This window comes from Natrix helvetica (genome assembly GCF_964273705.1).
Source record: "Natrix helvetica genome assembly, chromosome: 3".
In the NCBI taxonomy this organism is placed as follows: Eukaryota; Metazoa; Chordata; class Lepidosauria; order Squamata; family Natricidae; genus Natrix; species Natrix helvetica.
This window is the reverse complement of record NC_138549.1, coordinates 73388528-73413583: the sequence shown is the minus strand read 5'-3', so window position 1 is coordinate 73413583 and position 25056 is coordinate 73388528. Positions and strand designations below refer to the sequence as shown.

General features: G+C 40.9%; 1 protein-coding gene across 1 annotated transcript; it reads right to left on the bottom strand.

Moving 5' to 3' along the window:
* Positions 1 to 11543: 11543 nt before the first annotated feature.
* RGS2 (regulator of G protein signaling 2) lies at positions 11544 to 17003 on the bottom strand. Its single transcript, XM_081947175.1, has 5 exons — positions 16836 to 17003; positions 15090 to 15191; positions 14925 to 14986; positions 13780 to 13946; positions 11544 to 12611 (listed from the first exon to the last, which is right to left on the bottom strand). Exons 1-5 carry the CDS (start codon positions 16943 to 16945, stop codon positions 12417 to 12419), a joined length of 636 nt encoding a protein of 211 aa, XP_081803301.1. The 5' UTR covers positions 16946 to 17003; the 3' UTR covers positions 11544 to 12416.
* Between the last annotated feature and the right edge of the window lie 8053 nt (positions 17004 to 25056).

Here is a 25056-nt window from a genome sequence, read left to right as displayed (position 1 = left end):
AGCAGAGAAAGCTAAGGATGATGGATCACTTATTTTTGTCGAGACTATCTATGCACCTTCTAAAGAAATAGTTCAACAGGCAGAGGCGAGGGAAAAGGAACCGAAACCAAGATTTTCCTCACAGACGGAGTTAGACCTGCGAGAGGAAGTTTCGGGATTTATTGCTTCTCAGGAATGCCTGCTGGAAGGAGGGGGGGCCCCCAAGGGAACTCTGACAGACGGCTGGAGCATGGGGAGAAGAGCAAATGAATGGAGATCTCAGTCACTCTCACGCAGCCAGTCTTTGATGGGCCTTCAGGACCAATTCCGACGCCTAAATGTGAGTGAACAAAAACCCCTGGGGCCCCCAGAACCACCCGGGTGGAGGTTAGCAAAGCCCACATTATCCTTCCCCAGCAGAGAAACTGCTGTGCAGTGGAGCGGAGACCTTGGGTCTTTCCACACAGCCATCAGCGAATCAGCACCCGCCCCTCCTGGAGTGAAAAAAAGTTGGGAAGTAAAACTTAACCAGCCAAAAGGGGCCTGGAACACTTTCACCTCCCCCCCTCTGCAAAGCGATGGCTCTGGACCCATCAATCAAGCCAATTCAGGTTGGGCTTTCTTCCCGGGTCATGGATGGGCTCAATGCCAGTGGACGCCTGCCCCTTCCCAACCAATGGCGCCACCCCAAATAGCTGCTCAGAGGCAGAGCCAAGGAATGGGACCACCACAGGGCCCAGCCCCCCCACCAATGCCTCAGCAGGCTTTTGCCCAACCGATGGGTGTGGCCCCACAAAGAAGCTTACCACCCCAAGCAGCAGGCCAACAGGTTGCTCCGGTTCAACCACCAGCACCCCCTCCTCCTCCCACACCCCCAAGGTTCCGTGCAACCTATGATGGCAGCCGAGACAAACTAGCTTACTTTATGAATCGAGTGTTGGCATACGTTGACCAAGTAGGCCCACAATACCTGACGGATCGAGAACTGATCCAAGAAATAGCAGAGGGGATGAATGAAGGAGAGGCAGCACAATGGATAGCGGAACTCCATGAAGAAGCAGCTCCTGAGTTAGATGACATAACGGGGTTCATCCAACTGATGCGGGCCCGATTTTACGATGTGGCCCAACAGGTAGATGCTGAAGACCAGATCCAGGAATTACGACAGGGGGGTCGGCCGGTCAAAGAATTAGTTTGGGAATTCCGGAGAATAGCTGGAAGACTACGTTACTGGCCAGAGAGACTATTGGTCTATACGTTCAAAAAGGCCTTAGATCCCAAACTGAAACAAGCTTGTGCCGTAAGGGGGACCCCAGATCGTATCCAAGAATGGTACACCACTGCAATCATACTGGACCACGAGATTAATACCTATCCAAAGCCTGGTACCAGAACCCCTGAAAAAAAACCGTTAGCCCACCGAACGCAGAAGCAGCAAACTGAAAAGCTCCCGCCAACCCCTCGTTCCTGGGGCCCCAAAATAAAGTGCTACCGTTGTGGTCAGCTTGGCCACCGGGCATCTACATGCTGGGCTCCAGCCCCAGTTCCACAACCACGCCAACCACCTGCCAGCACAGTCAAGAAAACCCCCAGAAAACCCCCAGAAAAAAGTCGTCTGGCACAACAGCCAGCAGGGGCAGAGAGCGGAGCCACTGAAAACGCCCTGGACACTTCAGAGGAGGAAGAGGAAGGAAACCCAGAAGACGACCCAATGGTGAGTGCACCTATCTGCCCCTTCCAAATAAAAGCCAAACTCCAAATACCGAAAACAGGGGTAGAAGGGGAAGTTGGGGTGATTATAGATACCGGCTGCACCCGATGCTTAATCAGCATGTCAATAGTGGAGCAACTAGGTATACGCACCAGACCCCTGAAACAACCCATTCCGTTTGAGCAAGTGGATGGAACCCTAATTGGGGGAGCTCCGGCTACAAAGATCACTGAGTTAGTAAAACTGGTGATAGGCCGCCACTATGAGTTCCTCAGATTCATCGTGGCCCCTGGAATGCAGGAGTCAGTTATCCTAGGGCTTGCATGGTTGGACAAGTGGGAACCTACCATAAAGTGGGAGGATGGCGTTAGAAAGGTGACTATTGGACTTGGGCCGTTACCACCAGTGGAACCAAAAGGCCACCCAGGAACATTGGAACCTAACAGCCCAACCCATCCAGAACCTGCAGCAACCGCAGCAGACACTAAACCTCCGGGAATCCAACGAGTCCCAAAGATCTATTGGGATCTGGCGGAGGTGTTCAGTGAGGAAGACGGAAACTACCTTCCACCTCACCGCGCCACAGATTGTGCCATAGAGTTCAAACCTGGGGTAACCTTACCAAAGCCCAAAATGTACTCTATGACGCCTAAAGAGATGATAGAATTGAGGAAGTACATCGACACCAATTTGAAAAGAGGGTTTATTGAACCAGCAAAATCAAAAGTAGCAGCCCCAGTACTCTTCAGGGAAAAGAAAGATGGGGGGGTTCGCCTCTGTGTGGACTTACGAGCTTTGAATGCGGTATGCGAAAAGAATACCTATCCCCTCCCTCTCATGAAAGATATGTTGAACCACTTGGCTAAGGGCAAGATCTTCACCAAGCTGGATTTGAGAGAGGCGTATTACCGTATACGAATCCGGAAAGGGGATGAGTGGAAGACCGCTTTTAATACTCCCTTAGGCAGCTTCCAATATAAAGTCATGCCTTTCGGACTACAAGGAGCACCCGCAGTATTCATGCAGTACATAAATGAAGTGCTACACGACCACCTGTACCGCGGAGTACTCGTTTATTTAGATGACATCTTGATCTTCTCTGAGACCATGGAAGAACATATGAAACTGGTACGGCAAGTCCTGAAAAAACTTCTAGCTGCCAAACTTTATGCAAAATTGTCAAAGTGTGAATTCCACAAGACCTCGCTAGATTATCTGGGATATCAGATCTCCAATGAAGGAGTAGAAATGGACCCAGAAAAAGTGAAAGCGGTGTTAGATTGGAAACCTCCAAGCACTCGCAAACAATTACAAAGCTTCCTTGGATTTGCAAACTTTTATAGGCAGTTTATTCCAACCTTTGCTGAAATTGCCCTACCATTGACTGACCTATTAAGAACGGGGCCTTCCCCTACTAAACCAAAAGCAAACCAACCATTAAAATGGACAATCGACTGTCAAAAGGCTTTTGAGAAATTAAAACGGCTCTTTGCCCAAGAACCCATATTGCAACACCCCGATCCAGAGCGACCTTTCATAATCCAAACGGATGCCAGTGATGTCGCGATAGCTGCGGTGCTACTACAAAAGAATAAAGAAGGCCACCTCTTACCATGCGCTTACATCTCCAAGAAACTCACCACTACGGAAAGAAGGTGGCCCATTTGGGAGAAGGAGGCATTCGCGATCAGATGGAGCATGCTCACCTGGAGGCATCTCCTGGAAGGGGGGGATATACCGTTCGAGGTATGGACTGATCATAAAAACCTCGAAACTCTCCTTGCCCATCGAAAGTTATCCCCCAAACAGGTCCGTTGGGCCCAATATTTCCAAAGGTTCAAATTTGAAATTAAACACATCCCCGCAGGGAAGAACTTATTAGCAGATGCACTGTCGAGAAAACCCCAGTTTGACAGTAAGAAGGAAGAAATTTTCCACCCCATCATATCTCCTTCTCACCAAAAGGCAGCTCAAGTCACCAGTCGAAGCCAAGATAAACTGAGAACCGAACTGAAAGCAGCCCTCCAGACAGACCCATGGTTCAACAACAACAAAGACATCCTAACGATTAATGATGGCGTAGCCTGGAAGGGATCCAAACTGTACGTCCCTGCAGAAATGAGATTGCAAGTGCTACAGCGGAGTCATGATGCGAAACTAGGAGGTCATTTCGGATTCCTGAAAACTCTCCACCTCGCTAGACGTCAATTTTGGTGGCCAAAGATGAGGTCGGAGGTGGAAGATTATGTAAAAAGCTGTGCTACTTGTGCAACAATGAAAACCCGTCCGGGAAAGCCCCCTGGACTACTACAACAAGTGGCCAACCCTAGCCGACCATGGGAAGAGATAGCAATGGACTTCATTGTCGAACTTCCAGATAGCAGTGGTAATAAAGTAATCTGGACAGTTATTGATTTGTTTTCCAAGCAAGCACACTTTATCGCTTGTTCAAGCCTACCATCCGCAAAGAAATTAGCGAAAATGTTTGTGAAACACATTTATCGCCTACATGGAGTTCCAAAAAGGATCATTTCAGATCGCGGAGTTCAATTCACCGCCAAGTTCTGGAGAGAATTCCTAAAATCGATCGGGTCCACGCAGGGACTCAGCTCAGCATTTCATCCCAGCACAAATGGGGCAGCAGAGAGGGCCAATGCGATGGTGGAACAGTATATCCGTTGTTATGTGGACTATCAGCAAGACAATTGGTCGGACTTGCTACCTTTCGCTGAAGTAGCATATAATAATACGGTTCACAGCAGTACCGGATTAACTCCTTTCCAGGTTACCAGTGGCATGGAATTCGTTCCCATGCCTGAACTACCTAAGGAACCTCCCTCATCCATGTCCCTGAATGAATGGCTGGAGGCACTAAAGAAGGGATGGGAGAATACCAAAAAGGCGCTAACAGATGCGGCAGAAGCCTACAAGAAGCAAGGTGATAAACATCGTTCCCTACAACCCCCCTTTCGAGTGGGGGACAAAGTTTTTTTGTCTACTAAATACATAAGATTAAAGATGCCTAGTAAGAAATTAGGTCCAAAATTTCTAGGTCCTTTCCCAATAGAAAAGATAATTAACCCAGTTACAGTTCGACTCAGCCTACCCAGACTCTTAGGGAAAATTTACCCGGTATTCCATTGTAGCTTATTGAAGCCGGTAAGGGAGTCTAGCACGAGACCATCCACCCAAACTCCACCTCCTCCCATAGTGGTAGAAGGGGAAACACATTATGAAGTGAAAAAAATATTAGATTCCAGGCTGTATAGAGGTCGTTTACAATATTTAGTGCATTGGAAGGGATACCCTTTGTCAGAAGCTACGTGGGTGAAAAGTTGGGATCTGAAAGCAGATAAATTAGTGAAGCAATTCCATGAGAAATTCCCTGATAAGCCAAAGGGTCCCCCTGGGGGAGGAAGAGGTGGTTAAATTTTGATAGTTAACATTTATGTTATTCTCTTTTCAGGAAACGTTTTTCTCTTGAGGAGAGGCCGCCTGTCAGGCCTGTAATTCTGTTCCTTTTAGGATCTTTGGCCTGCCACATACTTAAAACATACATATTATGCTGTTTCATTGGTATAGTAGTTGGGAGGGGGGAATAGAAAGGAGTAGGATTGTGGAATGTATTGTTATGGATTTCTTAGAAGCTCAAGGTCGTCTTTTGTCTCCGCACCTCGACACCTGGCCGGAAGAAGAGGGGTGTACATGCCAGAGTGGAAGATGAAGATTGGACCATGTGATGAATTATGGGGTGTGGGGATAGATGATGAACTTTTAACTTGGGGAATTCACCGGATGTACCTTAGAGTTGAAATTTCACCAGCTTAATGCCAATATGCCTGTCTTATTAAATTGGAGTTTTAAGGACTACTTTGCCTTGGACAATGATTTAATTCTGCATGATATTTGGAACGCTGACAGTATGCTATCCATTGAAAAATTGTTGAATTCCTCCATTTCCCGGAGACATTAGGAGATCACCCCATTCTTCTACCTAAAAATTTGTAGAATTTGGGAAAGCCATCTCAACCTACCATCTTACACATCAATCCAAAACTTTAGTTTTCATTATTCACCCCAGTTAGAGTCAGATTTCAGATTTGACTGTTTGCCACTTGGACAACAGTACTTAGCATTTCATTTGGAGAAAAAGCAGTGGTCAACAGTAGCCCTTCAGCAGCTGCAGATTAAACAAAAATTCATAATTATGTAGACCAGGGACGTGCGGTCAGGGGAGGCAGGGGAGGCAGAGCCTCACCTTTCTTCATGAAATAATAGTATATAATATTATATACTATATATATATATATATATAACATTATAATATTATATACATCCTTCCGGCCGTGCCCGGGAGCTGCGGAGGCAGAAATGTTGTTGGCGCTCCCGGATGACGAATCCATGAAATCGACTGGGGGAAGGTTCTCGTCGTTCCCCAGTCGCTTTCGTGGCTTCGTCATCCGGGAGTGCCGACAACATTTCTGCCTCCGCAGCTCCCGGGCCCGGATGGATGGATGTAGCCAGAGCGACGCCGAGGCGGTCCGGGCAGACAAAAGAGCAAGCGAGGAAGCCTGATCCTCGGTTGCTCGCCCGCCGGACTGCCTTGGCGCCACTCTGGCTACCTCCGTCCATCCGGGCCCGGAAGCTGCGGAGGCAGAAATGTTGTCGGCGCTCCCGGATGACGAAGCCACAAAAGCAACTGGGGAACGACGAGAACCTTCCCCCAGTCGCTTTCGTGGCTTCGTCATCCGGGAGCGCCAACAACATTTCTGCCTCCGCAGCTCCCAGGCGCGGCCGGACGGATGTAGCCAGAGCGATGCCGAGGTGGTCCAGGCAGATGAAAGAGCGAGCGAGGCAGCCTGATCCTCTGTCGCTCGCCTGCCAGACTGGCTTGGCGCCACTCTGGCTACCTCCGTCCGTCTGCGCCCGGGAGCTGCAGAGGCAGAAATGTTGTCGGTTCTCCCAGATGACGAAGCCACGAAAGCGACTGGGGAATGACGAGAACCTTCCTGCCTCTGCTGGATTTCGCACGCTCCTCGCGACTGCAATATGCAGTCGCGAGGAGCGCGCAAAGTCCAGCAGGGGCAGGAAGGTTTTCATTGTTCCCCAGTCGCTTTCGAGGACTGGGGAGCGCGAGCCGGTGGAGCACGCTCAGGAAGGCGGGGAATGGGATCACGTGTGCAGCCTCAGCCTCCAGCACACGTGGTCCCATTCCCCGCCTTCCTGATGATGTCACCAGCCTCACCAGCCATAAACCTCACTGCACGTCACTGATGTAGACAGATAGCAAAAAGCCAAATGCAATCATTGTCAGGATGCCCAGAACATAGCCATAAAACATCTTTGCTTCTTCTTTTATTTTCACTCTCTCTTCTTTAATATTAACAATAAGCAAGGGAAGTTATCAAAACATTTAGACTATTTTAATACTTTCAACATATACTATACTGCACTATTTAACAATGTGCTCTAAACAGAGACATGTTTTAAACAGCATGGGACTTACTAATGGAGTTACACTGTATAACTAATTTGATTTATTAAGATTAAAATCCATGATATAGATTGACCATACCAATGTAGAAGAAGACAAGGCAGAGCCTGGGGGCAGAGTCAAGAGAGGAATCTGCCTAGAGTCATTACATTTTCACAAGTGATCCAAGTCCAACCTCTTTTGAATTCTGTTAACTGTTATCTAGTGCTAATGTAATACTGACCATTGACTAGATTTTTGTGTATAGGCATGATAAATAACCTTAACTGGAAGTTAACATGCAATCCAATTCTTCATGCTTGATGTCTAGTTTAGATTTCATTAATTCTTCAATCTGGTAACAAGGCATGTTGGTTTTATTGAGACACAACCCCCTCTCCCTCTCTATTTTCATGCATCTAAGAGATCTCATTTGAGGAGAGGTCCATAATTCCAATAGAATGGCTTCCATATAGGTAATACTACATACCCTGTTTCTCTGAAAATAAGACCTCCCTGGATAATAAGCCCAATTGAGCTTTTGAGCGCATGCACTAAAATAAGCCTTCCCCTGAAAATAAGCCCTCCCCAAAAATATTGCAACACAGCATCAGCCACGAGGTGACCACACTTGCCGCCTCCTACACCTCAAAAATAATAAGACCTACCAGAAAATAAGGCCAAGTGCTTATTTCAGAGGGTCAAAAGACCCTATCTTATTTTTAGGGAAAACACAGTATTACACTTATACTACAAAGCAAATATGAACATTTGGACTTTGGTTTCTTACGGTAATATAAATTGGTTTGAATACAAAGAAGGGGCAAATCAGAAATAAAACTTTTACCCATATTTTTAAAAGATATAAATAATTTTAAAGACAATTTTATTGATTTCTTAATATAAATAATTTTCTTTATAAAGAAAAAATAACAAATTGGAAAAGAAACCATTTGTATTGAACTTATGGTTTATGCCTCCTTGTACTAATGAGGCTTATATTAGCATGGCGGCGTCATTAATATTTCTAAATCAGGATTTTTAAGAGAGAAAAATGATATTACACAATTGGAATGAATATGATGCAAGCAAAGTAAAAAAAAAGGAAAATATTGCAAATATCCAAAATGGTTTATTTGGTCTGTTGGGATTACTTAGATGTCTGATCTGTAAAAAAAATGAAATATACAGCTGAATAGCATAAGAAGTTTGAACATACTAAGTGCAAACACCACAGTTCCTTCTCATTTTTCCTTCTTTCTCTCTCCCCACCCCCAATAACTCAGAGAAAATTACATATTTTTTAAATTTGAACCTGATGATTCCAGTGAAGACATTATCTTTAGAAGTGAAACATAGGTTTCACCTGAATATGTTAAATATAGAAATAAAGCACCAGCTAAGGTCACAAAAGTTTGTTTGTTTTGTTTTATTGGATTTATATGCCGCCCTTCTCCCAAAGGACTCAGGGCGGCGTACAACATTAAAAAACACACATCCCGAAAGTTAAAAAGAAATTAAATACATATCCAAAAAACAAACCATTTGATTCATAATTACTGTAAACATTGTTTCAACAATTTAATTTATTAGGGGATAATATATTTTGTTTCTGCTATTGTTAATCAACTGGGACTAGGAAACTGACTTTCCTCTAAATTGCATGCCAATGGGAGTGTCAGTTCAAAGATGATTTCTCAAAACTTTGATTTTATTGACTTTCTAAATCAAATTGGAAAGTGGATTCAAATTTTCAGACTGAATTAGAATCCTTTCAATTAATTCAAAAGATTTGGTTGCTTTTTATATAGCAGAAGTTTTTCTGAATCAATTTGGAAACCAGAATGGATTCAAACTCATTCGATCTTCAGTTTCAACACTCAATATTCAGAGTGAATTAGAACAGTGTTCCAAATTAATTCCAATTTTTGAATCAACTCAGGTCACTTTTCTGAACTAAATTGAAAATTTGACTGGATTATGACTGAGTCATAGAGGAGAGGTGGCATATGGATCCTAATTTCCACATCCTCATCTAGAATAGCAATAGTCCTATAGCATTTAGACTTATATACTGTCCCCAACAATCTGGATCCCCATTTTACCAATGGAAGAATGAGTCAACTTTGAGCTGGTCATGATCGAACTCCTGGCAGTGGGAATGTTATCCTGCAATACTTCATTCTAACCAGGGTGGGTTCTAGCCGGCGTTACTGCCGGTTTGCTCATGTGTGCGCTTTGTGCGCACGCACTGGATGCATGCTGTGTGCACATGCACAGTTAAATAGAAATTGTTCTGCACATGCGCAGCACTCCAAAACAAGATGGCGGAAGTGACTGCAGTGACCAGAGAACCGGTTCAGAGATATGGCCAGCCTGGGTTGCTGCCGGTTCTGCAACCCAGGCCGACAAACTGCTACTGGTTTGGCTGAACTGGGCCGAACTGGTAGGAACCCACCACTGATTCTAACCACTGTGCCACCATGGCTCAATACTTTTATTTGGTAGGGTACAGTTGCATTAAAGTGGGCGGCCAATGGGTAGTCAAAAGATAAAGAGGAGAGAGATGATGATGATGAGAAAGAGGAAAGGGAAATTTCTTCCAAAGAACTCAAAACTGGTATATGTTATGATCTAAAATGGGTGTTTTTAAGAGAGAATAACTTTCCCCATCTTAGTGGTTTCTAGTGATTTTTGAGGAGGCTGAAAATTTCAGGAGAATAACATTTAAAAAGCCTAGAAAATCCATGGTATTAATTAAAACAGGCTTAAACCACACCTTTCTCCTTTGTTGCTTCCAATCACAGGAGAAAAAAAAACTTGGTTTAAGTTTAGGTCACTGTTTCTCAACCTCAGCAGAGTATTACGGTTGGGGAATTTTGGGAGTTTAAGTCCGTACGTAAGTAGACTGTTTAGGATAGGTCTCGGTGTCTCAGTGTTGGCCTACTAATAGTTGAGAATTACACAAACATATTATGAGATTTTTTTAAAAAAATTAAAATCTCTATTTCAACCCAAAGTAGCTCCATTAGAAATCAGTTTTAGTACACAAGATCTTTCTGCACTGACCAAGGTTTAGACCTAGCTCTTGGTGAAATGGGAATTTGACACCTGGAATGTACCAACTCATAGAGCAAATGAGGATTTACATGTGATGAAATATGATATAAACACACATCACATATTTACATGCGATGAAATAGGATATAAGCACAGCAGTTTCCATACTTTCTAGGCATTCTCCTCCCCCACTCACCCATCTATGAAAGAAATGCTTTGTAAAAGATTATTAGTCGTGGTGTTCCCACACTCTGAAATAGTGAACCCTGATAATTGTATTGCTCCATAAAGCTTTAAAGATGTCCATCCTGCATCTTCAAGAACAGGCAAACAGAAGTGGTGTTCTCCCAATCTTTGTTCCTCCATTGTTCGCTAGATTAACAGGATACCTCTTACTTTGTATGACAATTGAAAATTGCAGAGAATGATCACTCCCCTTCTTTCAGATAACCTGACAGGACTGTCACCCTATGATGACAATGCATCCAGCTGATTTTTAATCAAGTGCTAAATCAGGTAATCTTTGCTGATAATTGCTCACAGGACCATGAAAGTGTCTTGCAAGTAGTTACCTTAACAGCAAAACTTTGACGTGACTTAGCTAGGACTTAATTAAAAGTCAGCTGGATACCTATCATCAGCTTAAATCCCCAGTTGCATCCCAGCAATTGTGCCTTCTTACAATCCATTATATGATCCTCAGGGCAGTGGTGGGTTCCGGATCCCGTCGCAACCAGTACACTGCACATGGGGCTGGACATCAGAGTTGGGCACACAGGCTATGCACACGCCACCACCCTGCGACACCCAGCTGCTCGGCAGAGGTCATGCAGGCGATGCATGGTGTGTGTGCGTGCGCAATTGGCCTGTTTGCTTCAAAAACCAGTAAGGAACCCAGGCGGGTGGGTGGGCCAAATGAGCCACCATACCGGTACTGTAGCCGCTGCTCCCAGCTACCACCGGTACGGCTGTACCAGGCCGTACCGCCCAGAACCCACCACCGCCTCAGGGTATTATTCATATTTTAAACTTTGTGATGTTTACAGATGATTCTGCAGCCAGTGTTTTCTTGACATTTCATAGAAAATGGAACTATGGTGCTTTACCCTGGGTTTACCATTACATATTGTAACAGGAAATAGCTCAATCTTTTTGCTTTACCTGGCAGTTGGTCAAACAAACCACTGGAGCAGTAAAACCACCTTCTAGTGGCTTTCTGATTTTACACATCACACTGAAATAAATCACTGAGTGGTTGTTTAGTTTAGCCTATGCAATCCACTTCCCCCAACCCTCCAGCCCCAGAGAAATGAAGAGAAGTTGTTCTTAATAAAATAAAAATAATTTATTGAAACATCTGCTTCTCAAAACAGAAGATGACTTCACTGAAGTCTGTCCTCAAAGTCAGTACGTTCAACATTGGCAGGAGTGTACAACAAATTCTCTATATAAACACAAACACATACACAGCATTCATTTGACTTCTAGACCAGGTTTTACTCCATATGGTACATGCCCAGACTGAATTTGTCCCTAGCCAATTAGCAGATCATCATGATCTGCACTTTAAATCAATTAAGTAATTGCTCTTATCTCCAAGAAATCATACCACAATATTGGTATTTGTTGTAACAGTCATAAGGCAATCTGCTCCATCTGTACAAAGCTGCATGATCTGCAGGGAACAACCTGCATAGGGAAGCTGATACATCGATGATTACGTACTGCTGGCTATTTAGAAACAAAAGCCAATTTTTCAAAGTATTCGTCAGGTCTCACAAAAGGTCAGCCTGCCAGAACAGTCCTAGAGCTTGTTTATGATTTAAACAAGAGGGCACTGGTTTTTCTTAGGAGCATCAGCATTATCCAGGTTCACATACAAAGCTGGATGATCCACACCAGTCCAATGCTGCACAAGACATTACAAAAACGTATATGGGGAGGAAAATCAGCTTTCCTTAGTAACTGGCCAGCAGTTTGTGTGGTTACCTTTAAACATTAATAGGGCAACTTGCTAGTCTGCCCAAGTCAACTATAGTTCCATCATCTGAATAACTGTAAATTGCCATTTGGGCAGATATCCTTTGCATTCAGTTCATCAGACCCACTGAGCCAGCAAAGACACATGGTCCTGTTTCCTTCATTTGGCAAGTTTATTCTTTGTATTTTTCTTCCCCTTCCTGCTTTATGAGTTCATGTCTCCTGAGAGTCTCTGCTGATTGGTGACTTTCTGCACAGTTCCTGGTAGAACTCAGATTCTAGGAAGCGAGGGTAGGAATTGTTCTCCATTAAACTATAAACTCTCTTCTGGGCTGCACTGAAGCAGGTGTGTGTGGTTTCTTCGATGCTCTGAGCAATACTGTTTTTGGTCTGAAAGTCTATGTTGATCTGTAATACAAGAAGAAATTCATAAGGATACTGTTTCACAGATAATATGCTCTTCAGAAATGGCTGGATATTAGATCCTCAAGCTAGGCTCATTCCCCATCATCAAATAATCAGAGGCCAATTGCTATACATCTCTGTTGGCCAAAGCAAAACTATAGGGAAGAACAGTTGTTTTTTAAGCAGTCCTCTCCATTCTGGTATCCACCTACATGATACTCTCCAGACTGCATAGCATTCTGAGAACTGAGGTCCAACTCATCAGGGAGCTCAACCAATCTCATTGTACATATGTTGGGCACTGACATTAAAGTATTATTATTATCAAGAAGGCTGCTTTAAAGCAATTTAAAGTAGACAAGAGCCACACTGTGAATAATAATTTCCTTGCCTCTTGCCAAATCCTCCTGCCGCAGTAATTATGATCCTCAGCTTTTAAAAATGTGCATCATGGTTCTATTTGTAAAACTATTGGATCTATGCAATGTTTTAATTTTGATCCAGAAAAGGTGCTTCAAAAACTGAACAAGCAACTCATTAAAACAAATACAACTGTTAGTTGTTGTACTACAGTAACTGTGCCAATACTTTGAGAAACTTTTTGCATCGCCCACAGAACTCTGGAAATACGTATGTGCTAGTATTCACACTTCTGCATATTCTGAAGCACTGTTTCCAAATCCTAAAGCATTGCACAACTCTAATAGTCACTACTGAAAAAAAAATTGTAGAGATGTCTTTGCGAATTCAATATTTTCTTAAATCTTTCATTATATAGAAGAATTGTTATTCCTTTCCAAATTCCTGCCATTCATCCTAAACCTATAGCAGTGTATTGACATACAAAATTATAGAATGCCATGCAACTTGAGAAATTATAAATGGTGACAATCTTTTGGTAGCTTTTGAGTGGCATTTTCAAACATAGACATTTTCTCAAAATTCAGAATTATTCCTACAGGCAAGTCTATGTATAATGCAACAGAAATCTAAAAATGAATTTTGTTACTAGAATTATAGCTACATTTTAAAATTTATTAACCATTTTCTGTTAAGAGAATTCCTCTTTGGAATAATTCTCAGCTCTTTATTAGTGAAACCAAAAGCCTGAGAACATTTATTTGGTTTAACTGAAGTAATGAAAAAGAGCAATTTAAGTCAGTTTACTTGCCTCCCTAGGAGCTTCTTTTTCAATGAAGTCACTGTAAATCTTCTTAGCTTTGGCTGTCAGTTTTTGTGGAGACTTGATTTTCTTGTAATCCTCACAGGCCAGCCAGAAGTCAATGTTTTCTTCACAAAACTCGGATTTCAGGAAAGCTCTGAAAGCTGCCAGACCATCTGCAAAAGAAATGTGAAAAAGATCAATTCATGCAAAACATCCCAGGAATGTTGTAGATGTAACACACACATTTCTTTCCTTGGATTTTTCTGTCTATCCCTCTTCTAAATTGTTTAAGAAAGATGTACCAGAACAAGTCAGAAAGAACATGAGTAAGCTGAAGTAGCTGGCCAATTTTTACAAGTTAAAATTTTGTAGATTGCTAAATTTAAACAATTGCGTTCTTTTGTTCACTAAGGTTTTTTTTTAAAAGAACATTTCTCTTTTGGACTTTGATGTGTTAACCTTTAAAGTGGAGAACATGTTTATGGAAGAGCTATAAACTCTTGGAAGACAGCCACAATGGAAAGACTGACCCAAGTCCACTATGCAGCAAATAGGATGCAATTAAAAAGTTTAACAGATTTCTTTTGTGTAGCTGACAAGCTAACAGAGCTTCTGTCTCTTTAATCAAAGTGTGCATTATGGTTGTTTAAAAAGAACTACTGTGCAATGTGTTTTTATTTAAAAGAACTGTTGAAAAAAAATATCAGCCCTGGAATCTGATGCCATATCAAATAGCTAGGATCCATTTAAAAAGAAGAATGAGACCTTAAGGATTCTGAGACTTAAAATTTCAACTAAAGTTGGGACCCCTTCATTTCCAACTCTATAACTACTGATGGGAGTTTTTAAACCTATGAATGCTAACTACAAGGCCAACTAAAAATGCAGAACACAATTGCAAAAATACAAAACATAGGCAGCTACTTCACAGAAAGCATCTGGGAATTTTGCCAAGGGGGGCGGTGTTCTTGTAATCTGGGGCCAGGGAGTTAAAGACTAAACTAGGAATAAGTATTATTACCAAATGCAAACATACATGAGAATTCTCACTAAGATTCTGGTTCATTCCCTGTTGGATCACTTTTCCTGAAAACTAGCTTTTTTAAAATTAGCAAATATGCTTGTCTGTTAATTTTTTTAGGGCAACTTACATCTGTTAGCTAGAAGTTCATCAAATGTTTCTGACCATAGCAACGCTTCTTCAGGAGAAGGTCTGTGAAAAAAGACAAAATTGTTTTAAGGTTTTTGAATGGGCATGGATTCTATAAATAATTTTACTACATAAAAATCATCAATGTGAAATATGAAGTACATACCTAAAACATGTCTTTTGTTGTCCTTTCTTGTTAGCCTTTGCACTGGTAGAATTGGAGGAATTCTGCAGAAAGTAATTCAATCTTGCTTTCCAATCTTTTAGGCTAAAATTAAGGGGGAAAATATAAATAAGTTCAATTGTCCTTTTACCAAAAATGCCATATAGTTTAGATATGTAGCTAATAAACTATAGATGGAATTCAGCTTGCATTAACTTAACATTAACAGCTTGGTTATAGCATTGGCTTCCCAGATCGATTTGGATCTTGGAAATTTAACTACAGCTAGTAATAACTAAAGCACATGCACATCTTCATTCCCCGAGACATGAATTATGTGAACTAAGTTATTAACCATATTTAAGAAATATTATACAGCAATGCTATAAGTTGCTTGATGCTCACTAGCCCATTCATTTGCAAGGAAATTCTTACACATTATTTGTGGCAGTGAACCAACAATTCAGAATAGAGATTCAGTAGTCAATAGTATGTTCTAAGGTTTATTGCAATATATTTAGAGCTGGAATTTTGCTATAAACTATTAGAAAGGCAAGATATGAAATCCCATTCATTTTTGTTGTTGCAAAGGGACCCATGTGAAAGCAGTTTTATATTCTGAACCTTATCCTTAACTTTCAAAGTAAAAGTGTTTGCATGCTGCAGACTGCCTAATATAGGATTAGTTTTAGATCAGTCATAATTATCACATTCTGCAGAAGCAAATTATTTTTTCTCGGCTCCTTTGCAGACACTTTTAATTCTTTGTAGAGATTAGTAGTGAATCAAAATCACTCATCGGCAGGACTTTAATACTTCATATAATCAGCAAAAACCAAGGAAGAGTTCATCTCACAAGCAGCTCTCACCACCTTCCATTCTAATGGAAAATCTACCTTATTTACTCAAGAGCTGGGCTAGTGGCCAAACTGTATGACTCAATGCAATTTAAAAAAGAGGAAATTTAAGAAGCAAAATTGTCTCCAAAGAATTTTAGCCTTTTAAATGAATTAGAATACTGGCAGAGCAGAAATTAGAGGGAGGACTTCCTTCATTTCATTCTTTTTAAATGCTTCCAAAGCAATTGGATGCACCTTCATACACTCTGCTTTCATTCTGTTTCACAGCATCAAAGCACAAGAGGAATTGCTTGTAAGGCTCCATTGTTTTAATGCATCATACAGGCAACACCTATACATACAACTTGAGATGTGGAGGTGTTGAAAGCCAAAAATTAATTTATTGAGATTAGTCATTTTGGGTACATTAGGCACATTTCCTGCACTTGAAATATTTATGCAATAAATCAGCTGTTTGACTTATGATTCAACCTATTGTGCAAAGGCAAACAGCCCGAGATCCCATATTGTAAGCCATAAAGAAACCAAGGTTGACGTCCCATTTCCTTTACTTTCCAGCAACTTTAGAAATGCGCTCATTCCACCAATGCAGTGCCAGGGAAACCTCTCGAACGAGCAAAAGCCCTTGCTTAATTTAAAACGCGCTCTGCCAAGCTTCCAAATTGGCCGGAAGGAAAAAAAAAAGTGTATCTTCCCGACGCTTTTTCCAAACTAACAAAGCAATTCCTGTTTAACTATGGCAAAGATTATTCATTTCAATTCAATTCAATTCAATGGTCTCTGGTGGATGGCTGTAATAAACTGAATTGAATTGACTAAAATATGCTGATTGCAGCATTCGAGCCACATTTCCCCCTCCTTTTTTTTTGCTTTCGATTTAAATACTCACATGGTTTTTTTCATCTTTCCCTTTTTCTCTTCTTTGCTCTGGCAACGGCTAGCGCTTTTCTCCATTCGGCTGCGGTCGTGCTGGAACGCCAGAAACATTACACTCTGCATGCTCTTCCGCTACGAAACACTCAATCTGACAGGAGGCTTTAGCTGCTCTCCGACCCGCAGGTCCCTCATATAGACGGGAGGCGGGGCTTCGAGTGGCCGCCTTTCGTCCGCTGATTTGCTCTTCCAGACGACAATCGACCAACACCTCCCATATAAGGCGTTTGCCCACGAGGCGTGCTGAGAAGGGTTTCTCTGACGCAAAAAACCGTCTTCTATCCATCTTGCTCTGAAAGTACTGGTTGGTCCAAGGTTTCCTTTTCTCACCTTCCTTTTTTTCGTTTAAAACGGCATTTTTATTTTTATTTTTTTTAATTTTAAAAATAGAGCTTTTTAAATAGTTACATATTTGCTGTCAAAGTAAAAATAGGCGTCTGGAAAAACCCTCTGCTAATTGGGAGATGCAAAATCCATTTTTGTTTGTTTCCTTTTTGGGGGAAGTATATATATTTTTTGGGGAAGGGGGTGTTTTGTTTTGCAGGCAGGTTACTTGCCAGAAGTCTGCTCAAAGAGAAAAGGACTTCTACCGATGTGAACCAGTTTCACCTGCACGTTTTTAGTACACGAGGATTAAATCCTCAAACAACAAAGCTTGCTGCTTTCATAGGTTTGCATTAGCAAAGAAATACTTGCTACGATCACTACAAGAATCTTTTCAGCAAATGTGGGTTTTACAGGCTTAGGCTGTTAGGCTCCTGGGAATAAGTTTCAGCGAATTCATTTTTGAGTTCTTTAGTATTTTAAGAGAGAAAGAGAAGGAGAGGGAGACAAGAGAGATGGAGATTCGTGACAAAATTCAGAGGTTACGGGAATAAGTGTTTTGATCTTGGTTTGGAACACGTTGTTATGTGTCAGTTATTTTGCACAACCCTCGCTTACCCTTCTGGTGTGTCCCAAATGCCTGCCAAAAAAGACAGAAGTGATAGATATGGGAAAGTACTTTGCTCTGGGTGTTGATTTTGGAAGTATACCACTCCCCACCCACCCCACTCCCACATAAAACTAAAATTTATCTAGAGACTGCTGCTTTATTTGATTGGAACAAGATTAAGGAACAAATGTTCAGCCATGTGGCACAAAATAGTCCCATGCCTGGATCTGAATGGAAACAGTTGCATTTCTTTAAATAGTTTTTCCCCCTTCTCTGAGTGTTGCTGTTGGAGGAGGAGGAGAATTGGATAGATTTCATCAAACACGTGGAATGGCTAGACTGATAGAGGATGAATCCGTTGATGTGAGCTTTAGCTCATAAAAGCCTATGCTTTTTAATAAAATGGCGTGGGTTCTTTTAAAAGTTGCTATTGGGTTCCCTTTGATTTTATACTAATATTCAAGCTCATCGTTAAATTGAGATTTGCGCTTGAATGTTTCTAAGGTCATACATCTAACACTGTTTACCTCAATATATAAATAGATGTGTTCTTAGAAAAGCAGATGAAGTATGTGATGACAAACAAGCAGGTGGAAATTTTAATGTTTGTAAAATTCATTTCTTAGTTTGCTGATTTGGGCTATCCACACTTAGGATAATTACTAGCAAAAATAAAGTAAAAATTAGTTTCAATTGAATGATTACAACCGTCCCCCCATATTATCGCTATACAAACCTTTCTTTTTCCAACATACATTTATGATTCCATACTTAGTGGTATAGCATATTCTTCTGTGCTAAATTCTCAGGGATTCCCTTTCAACTTTTGCAAATGCTGAGATTCCCCCAATCCTGGAGATGTTTTCCTCACATAGATGATGATATTCTTTTAGTTATGTAAGTGACACTCAAGCATGGGTTACTAAACAGGTGTACATATTTTACCCAGAGTATTATCTAATCTTATTCCTGTTTTCCGTTTGCTTTTAGCTAGATCCTGCTAATTATATCTTCTAGATTATTTCATTTAAAATAATCTAAAAAAAAATTCCTAAAGAAGACATGCATATCATAAATCTCTTCTATCTCCTTCCTACTCTTCCTCTTCCTACTGATTCTCTGCTCATATATTTGAGATTAGTTTCTGCCATGAAGGTTTCTGACCAGCAGGGTCTGATGTAGTACTTGCACATTACTTTCTATGTTACATTCTATATTCCTTTCTACAGCTATAATACTTGTTTGTTTTAAAGATTTTCAGAGAGTTAAAAGAAGGGGAAATATATTGAAATGTTGGTTGTATTCACTAAAATCAGATTCCAGCTGAAGTACACATCTACTGAAACACAAACACAATTGTCTACATTATATCCTTTTTTAGCAGATATCATCCAACTGTACATCAGAAGTATTTCTCATTTGAGAGAAAAAAAAACTTTGCTTGACATTTAATCCATGGGACAAGAGAGAGGCAAGGAGATGATGGAAATAATTGGGTTTCCACATTGTATTAAATGTTTTGTTTGATTTAGATGCTGTATGAATACAACATTGGAATTTGGAAGGCATGATTTATTACTTAATACAGTAATTCAGGGGTGTCAAACTCATGTGATGTATCACGACTTTCTTCTCCCTTTGCTAAACTGGAGGTGGGCGTGGTCAGTGTAATGCATCTGGCCCCCAGGCCGCGAGCTTGGTAGTAGATAAAGCCAAAATATCAGCACCCTAATGCTTTCTTGTTTTCTTTCACCAACACCACACCCTTTCCCCAGGAATAGTAAACACAGTCTGAACTGGACTTGATATGAGAGGATAAGAAGAATACTATAACTCTTCCCCCCAATATGCCTGCATTAACATTGCCAAGGAAGACAGATAAACCTTGCTTGCAAATGGATTCAGAGTAGTTTACGGAAATCAGTTGTATACAAACTTTGTGTCACATCCAGAACAAATGTCTTTGGGGTGAACAAAGGGCAAAATCTTTGTGTGGCCTGGAAAGAGTTTTGATTGTAATCTTCCAACAGGGGTTGAGCAACTGCAAAAAACTTGTCCAGATGGCATGTAACAAAACCTGGAAGTGAGATTAGCCACCCACTTATTAGGAGCAGACAAACCAGTTGGGCTTTAAAATAGGAAGAACCTGAAACCTAGCTCTAACCTTACTCAAAATAAAACCAGCAAAACTTTCAGAGTCATGTAACAAACGTAAACAGAGTAACTTCTCATTCCAGCTTCCTGTTATCCCAGTATGACTTTTCTCCAGCTATAGTGCACAATGGTTTTATTGTTCATTAGGTGTTTCCTCACTTTCTAGGCGCCTGATTTGATTTCACTGAAAAACATCTTCTAATTTATTGATTTATGGACAATGGATTTTTACTTTAAAGCAGGAATGGGCAACCTTTTGAACCGTTGAATGACTATCATGAAATCACATTCATTATTTGCTTATTAAGATTTATATTTTGGAAGCTTAACATAATAATTCCTCTTTTTTCCCCCTCCCAAAACAGCCACCTTAGGCTGGGCTAGGGAATTAGCTTCAGAATCTACCCATGTTTGAATTTCAATGGGTAAAGGTACTGGGTCTTTCCAAGTCCAGAGATAGTTGTCTAACCTCTGGCTAAAGACTTATAAGGAACAGCATTGGGTAGTTGTTTCTGCTGCTGAACTCGGGTTAGGAAAATTTTCTAACCTTCAGTCGGGATCTGCCTTAAGCTATAGTTCTGAGAAGCGTATAGCAAGATGTTCATAGGTAAAGAACAGAAGTATAATTCTATAATATAGGGGCATGATGGCGAACCTATGGCACATGTGTCACAGGTGGCGTGCGGAATCCCCTCTGCGGGCATGTGAGCCATCACCCCAGCGCAGCTCTACTGCGCATGCATGCCTCCCACTGGTCAGCTGATTTTGGGTCTCTGCTACGCATGCGGGAGATGTATGCATGTGCGGGGAGGTAGGGTCACGTGCATGCATGAGGGCGGGGGTGGCGGCAGGCAGTTGAAGAATCAATACAAAGTAGAAAATATAAGATCCATTAAAAAGATGATTTCATTCCATTACCTGCCATTGCTTGAAAGCTGCAAAGAGATAAACAGATTCCACTGACAGAGGTGAGAGCAGTACATTCTATACTGACTTTTCTAGTTTACCTTCAGTTTCTAACTAAGGCAAAAGTATAGATAGATACAGACCACAACCCTTCTTTATATACAATTTGAAGTTCATAAGATAGCATTTCCTTCCTTACAAATGGGACAGTACTGTGTTACCTTAGGCACACAAGAATGACACACTATATACCAAAAACCATGGTAACAAAAGAATGATTATTATTTTTTAAATAATGTAAACAAGAATAATAAATAATGATAATAAAAATGTTCCCATTGACTTGTTCATCCATTTTTGAAGTGTTTCATTACAAAGAGGGTTTATCACTGCAGAAGAACATTTTAGAAGTTAACAAATGTAGATAAATTTGGAATTCATGAAGGTTCCCTTTGAGACTCCTCACATGATAACGATGAATGGAAAATTAGGACATTTCCTCTCTCTGGCACTCCTTGGTTAGTGGAAACTCTCACAATGTTTCCCTTTTTTATTATTGCAAGCCTTTTTATTGCTTTATTTCAATTAACCATAATATTGGCAGTGCTATGAAAAGAAACTCTTGCCATCTTTTTATAGCCACAAGAGGAAGGAAAAAGCAAATACATGTTCAAGACTGCCCTAAAAATAATATAAATAAATTCTTGCTATGGGTCTGCCTGAACTTCTATAAAATTAGTCGATTATAAAACATGATCTAGATACTTTTCTCTCCATGTGTGCATTTTTAAACTAAATTGATATTGCAATAGCACAGCCTTAGTTGTAATAAATAACTGCAGCTTGTTTTGGATTATTAACATCCTCTTGTTATTGGAATGGGTTGCTGCAGTTACATATGGTTTTAAAGGGGTGGGTGGGGGAAGATTACAGTTTAACAAAACAAGGCACTTGCCTTTACAAACAGCACAACAACTTAGTACAATCTTTTCACATCAAGATGTCATCTCCAGGTGTATAAAAATAATATAATTTAACTGAATTACATTCTGTGATATCTAAGGTCATATTCTTATATCCCACCGACTTCATCTTAAAGGTGCGTCACTAACATTTTTTAAGGACATGCATGATCCAAATTGCTTCTCATTTCCAGTGCACACCTCTGGTTAACTGGATTTTTCTCATCCAACGTGGAAGGGTATCATATCTTCTGACACAAGTTTTGCTATGTGGGTGATTTGAGTTGCATTGGAGGTGACTAACACATGGATTGGAATCTTCTGAGCTACTACTAGTTAATTTCAGTTACTGTGGACATAACTCCCTTCTTTTATGACTACTGGCTCCTTTTGCATGTTTAGATTTGGGCTAGTGAACTTATGTACCAACAGGAAAAGCACCACTACTATCTTTTGAAAAAGTAAAAGACCAGAACATAATTAAATCACCCACCTGTCAAAGAGGACCTGATCTACCACATAGAGCGCTTAACACTGCTTTAGTGACTGGAGAAATGTTGAGAATCAGAACATCTAAAGCAGTGGTGGCTTTCTCTTCTTGGCTGGTATCTTTAAGATGTAAAAACTTCAATTCATAGTGCTGGCTGGAGAATTCCGGGTGTTGAAATCTACACATCTTAATTTTGCAAAGTTGGGCCCATTAGAGAGACATAAAGTGGTAGAGCAGAGTGACTCTAAATGAGCATTTCTTGCACTAGTGTTAAACTGCGGCCTGTGGGCCTGATATGTCACCTGCAGGCCACACCCACCCAGCTCCGCAAATAGGAAAGACTTCGCAAAATGTCAACGTGACGTGGCACATTTCACACCTGTGTCTTAATAAGTTGGAAGCTTTTTCCGAATACAAGTCTAACAAGCACAGTATGTCCTTCCCCATCTAGCCTAAGTTTTAGCAATGGTTTGGTGGATATTTATCCAACTAGCAAGAAAATCCACCAATCATTGCACCACAAATTGCTCTGCCATAAAACATAAGGACTATGACAGAGTAAAGTCTAGGTCTCTGGACTGTGAATTGTGCTAGAGTGTTTTTGTGCTCCCTCACAAACTGAAGGAGAGTAGAGCTCTCTGGATGTGCGCCAAGAAAAAGTGTGTTGAACTTTGTGCAGGTTTTATTACCTGTGTAAAATTGCCCTTTGAGACTTTCATCCTGTAGGCATTTATTGGGAGTCCACCCTATTGATTTTAGTCTTTAAATAGGCACCGATAACAAATTTCTATTAATAGCTAAGCATGCCTAAAATTTCTAGCCCTGTATTATTTGTGGAACCCTTTCTGAGGAGTGAAATGTGTGTTTAATTCAAAGTTTCATGTTCAATGGTGATTAGTCCCAAGTAAATGTTTAGAAATAGCAGCCAAGGGGTCATATTTCTTAAGGTAATACATAAGAAAGAGAATGCTCTTTTTTTCACAGAGTGGTTCACCATCTAAAAGCCTGCATTTTCGTTTGTAGTATTTTGATCAGTTTGGTCAATTTGTAGAGATAGGTGCCTTATTATTTGGGGGTTTACCTTTTTTAATACATACTTTGATAGTTTTCTTTCACAGAAAGGGCAGCACACAGCTACATATTAGCAGTGTGTTTAAAAATAAAGTAAACCACACGTGCCCTAAGCTTACCTCAGATCACCCTCTGCTGGTTGCACTTGCAAAAATACATATGTATCAAGACACTATCATACACATACAATTTATTCCTTAATTTTTTTAAAACTGGTCCAATGGTTGTTCCTTTATCACGGTGGGCAATTTACTTGTTGTGTTAAGCACATCAACAGATCTATCTCAGAATTTTTTCTTGGAATCGGGGATTGCAATAAGGTAATATGTATAAAATAGATAAAGGCTTTATGTAAAGTTCAACAGATGCCTGGCCCAGATAAGCAGATAAGGAACTGTTTGGGCATATTAAGCCATTCATTTTATCTAGATCAGTGTTGTTTTTGTATGCTGTGCAATCATGGAGCTCTCCAGATACATTGGAGTGCAACTGTAAAACCCAGTTTGAATTGTTTATGCTGGTGGGAGTTTTTGGAATAGGCTCAATTCAGAGCTCTGGGTTCGAGAAGACTGAGCTGTACTAAAAGAAAAGATCTCCAGGATTTCAAATTATGGCTAATCCCAGTACTCTTGGGAGAAGCTGTCCCTTGAATTTATATTGCTTGTATGAGCTCAATGGCAGTATCAGTTCAGTAGCACAATTAGAGCTTCCTCCAAACATTTTTTTCCATGGCTTGGAACATGTTCATAGCAGAACAATCAGTAGAAGCACTGAGTCTCAATGTTAAATTACCTTGATAATGCTTTTGGTGACTCAGTTGAGGTGATAGAAGTAAACTTCAGGATCCTGTGAGACTTTAACCCATTTCTTCTAGATTTTTCAGCCCTCATCATCTGGGATACAGACTAACATATAACTGCCAGAAAACACATTGATTCTTTTCCTTTAATCAACTAAAAAAATAGATTTTGCCTGCCATGATTTTGGATCCACCCAGGGACAGCTCAAAGCGTATTGTTATCTGGAATGAAATATATTCCAGGGGTGTGTTCTAGCCAGCATAACTGCTGGTTCGCTCGTGAGCGTGCTTTGCATGCACGCACATGCACAGTTCAATAGAAATTGTTTTGCACATGCACAGAACTCAAAAACTGGTGGCGACTGGGGGAACCGATTCGGAGGTGTAGCCAGCCTGGGTTGCTACCATTTCTGCGACCCAGGCCAGTATGCCACTACTGGTTTGGCTGAACTGGGCCGAACTGGTAGGAACCCAGCACTGATGAAGACTTGAAGATGACTACCATCATCTGAATTTCATTGGACTAGAATCTATTCTTCTGCACTGGGAACAGGACTAGGCTTTCTCCTTGTGACTGACTAGCATATGCTGCAGATCAGCTGATGAAACAAAAACTTGAGGGATAATTGACTCTATCATATGACCCTACCACACTTGTAGATGAGTGATCAAGCAGATGAAAGACTTTATTAAATTGTCCTGTTGGAAATGGATCATAGACACTCTAGGTCAGGCGTGTCCAATCTGCACCCCATGGATCGCATATGGCCATGAACTAATAATGCGATCCCACAAGATAATAAAACATAAAAGTTTATTTATATATATTAACTATGTCATGTATGTTATAGGCAGCCCACG

Excerpts from the sequence above, each read along its gene's own strand:
- RGS2 (XM_081947175.1), bottom strand. The coding sequence starts at position 16,945 with ATGCAGAGTGTAATGTTTCTGGCGTTCCAGCACGACCGCAGCCGAATG. Across the intron at positions 15,192-16,835 it reads GGAAAGATGAAAAAAACCAT|CCTAAAAGATTGGAAAGCAA; the intron begins GTGAGTATTTAA and ends CCTTAATTTTAG. Across the intron at positions 12,612-13,779 it reads AAAAAGAAGCTCCTAGGGAG|ATCAACATAGACTTTCAGAC; the intron begins GCAAGTAAACTG and ends CTTGTATTACAG.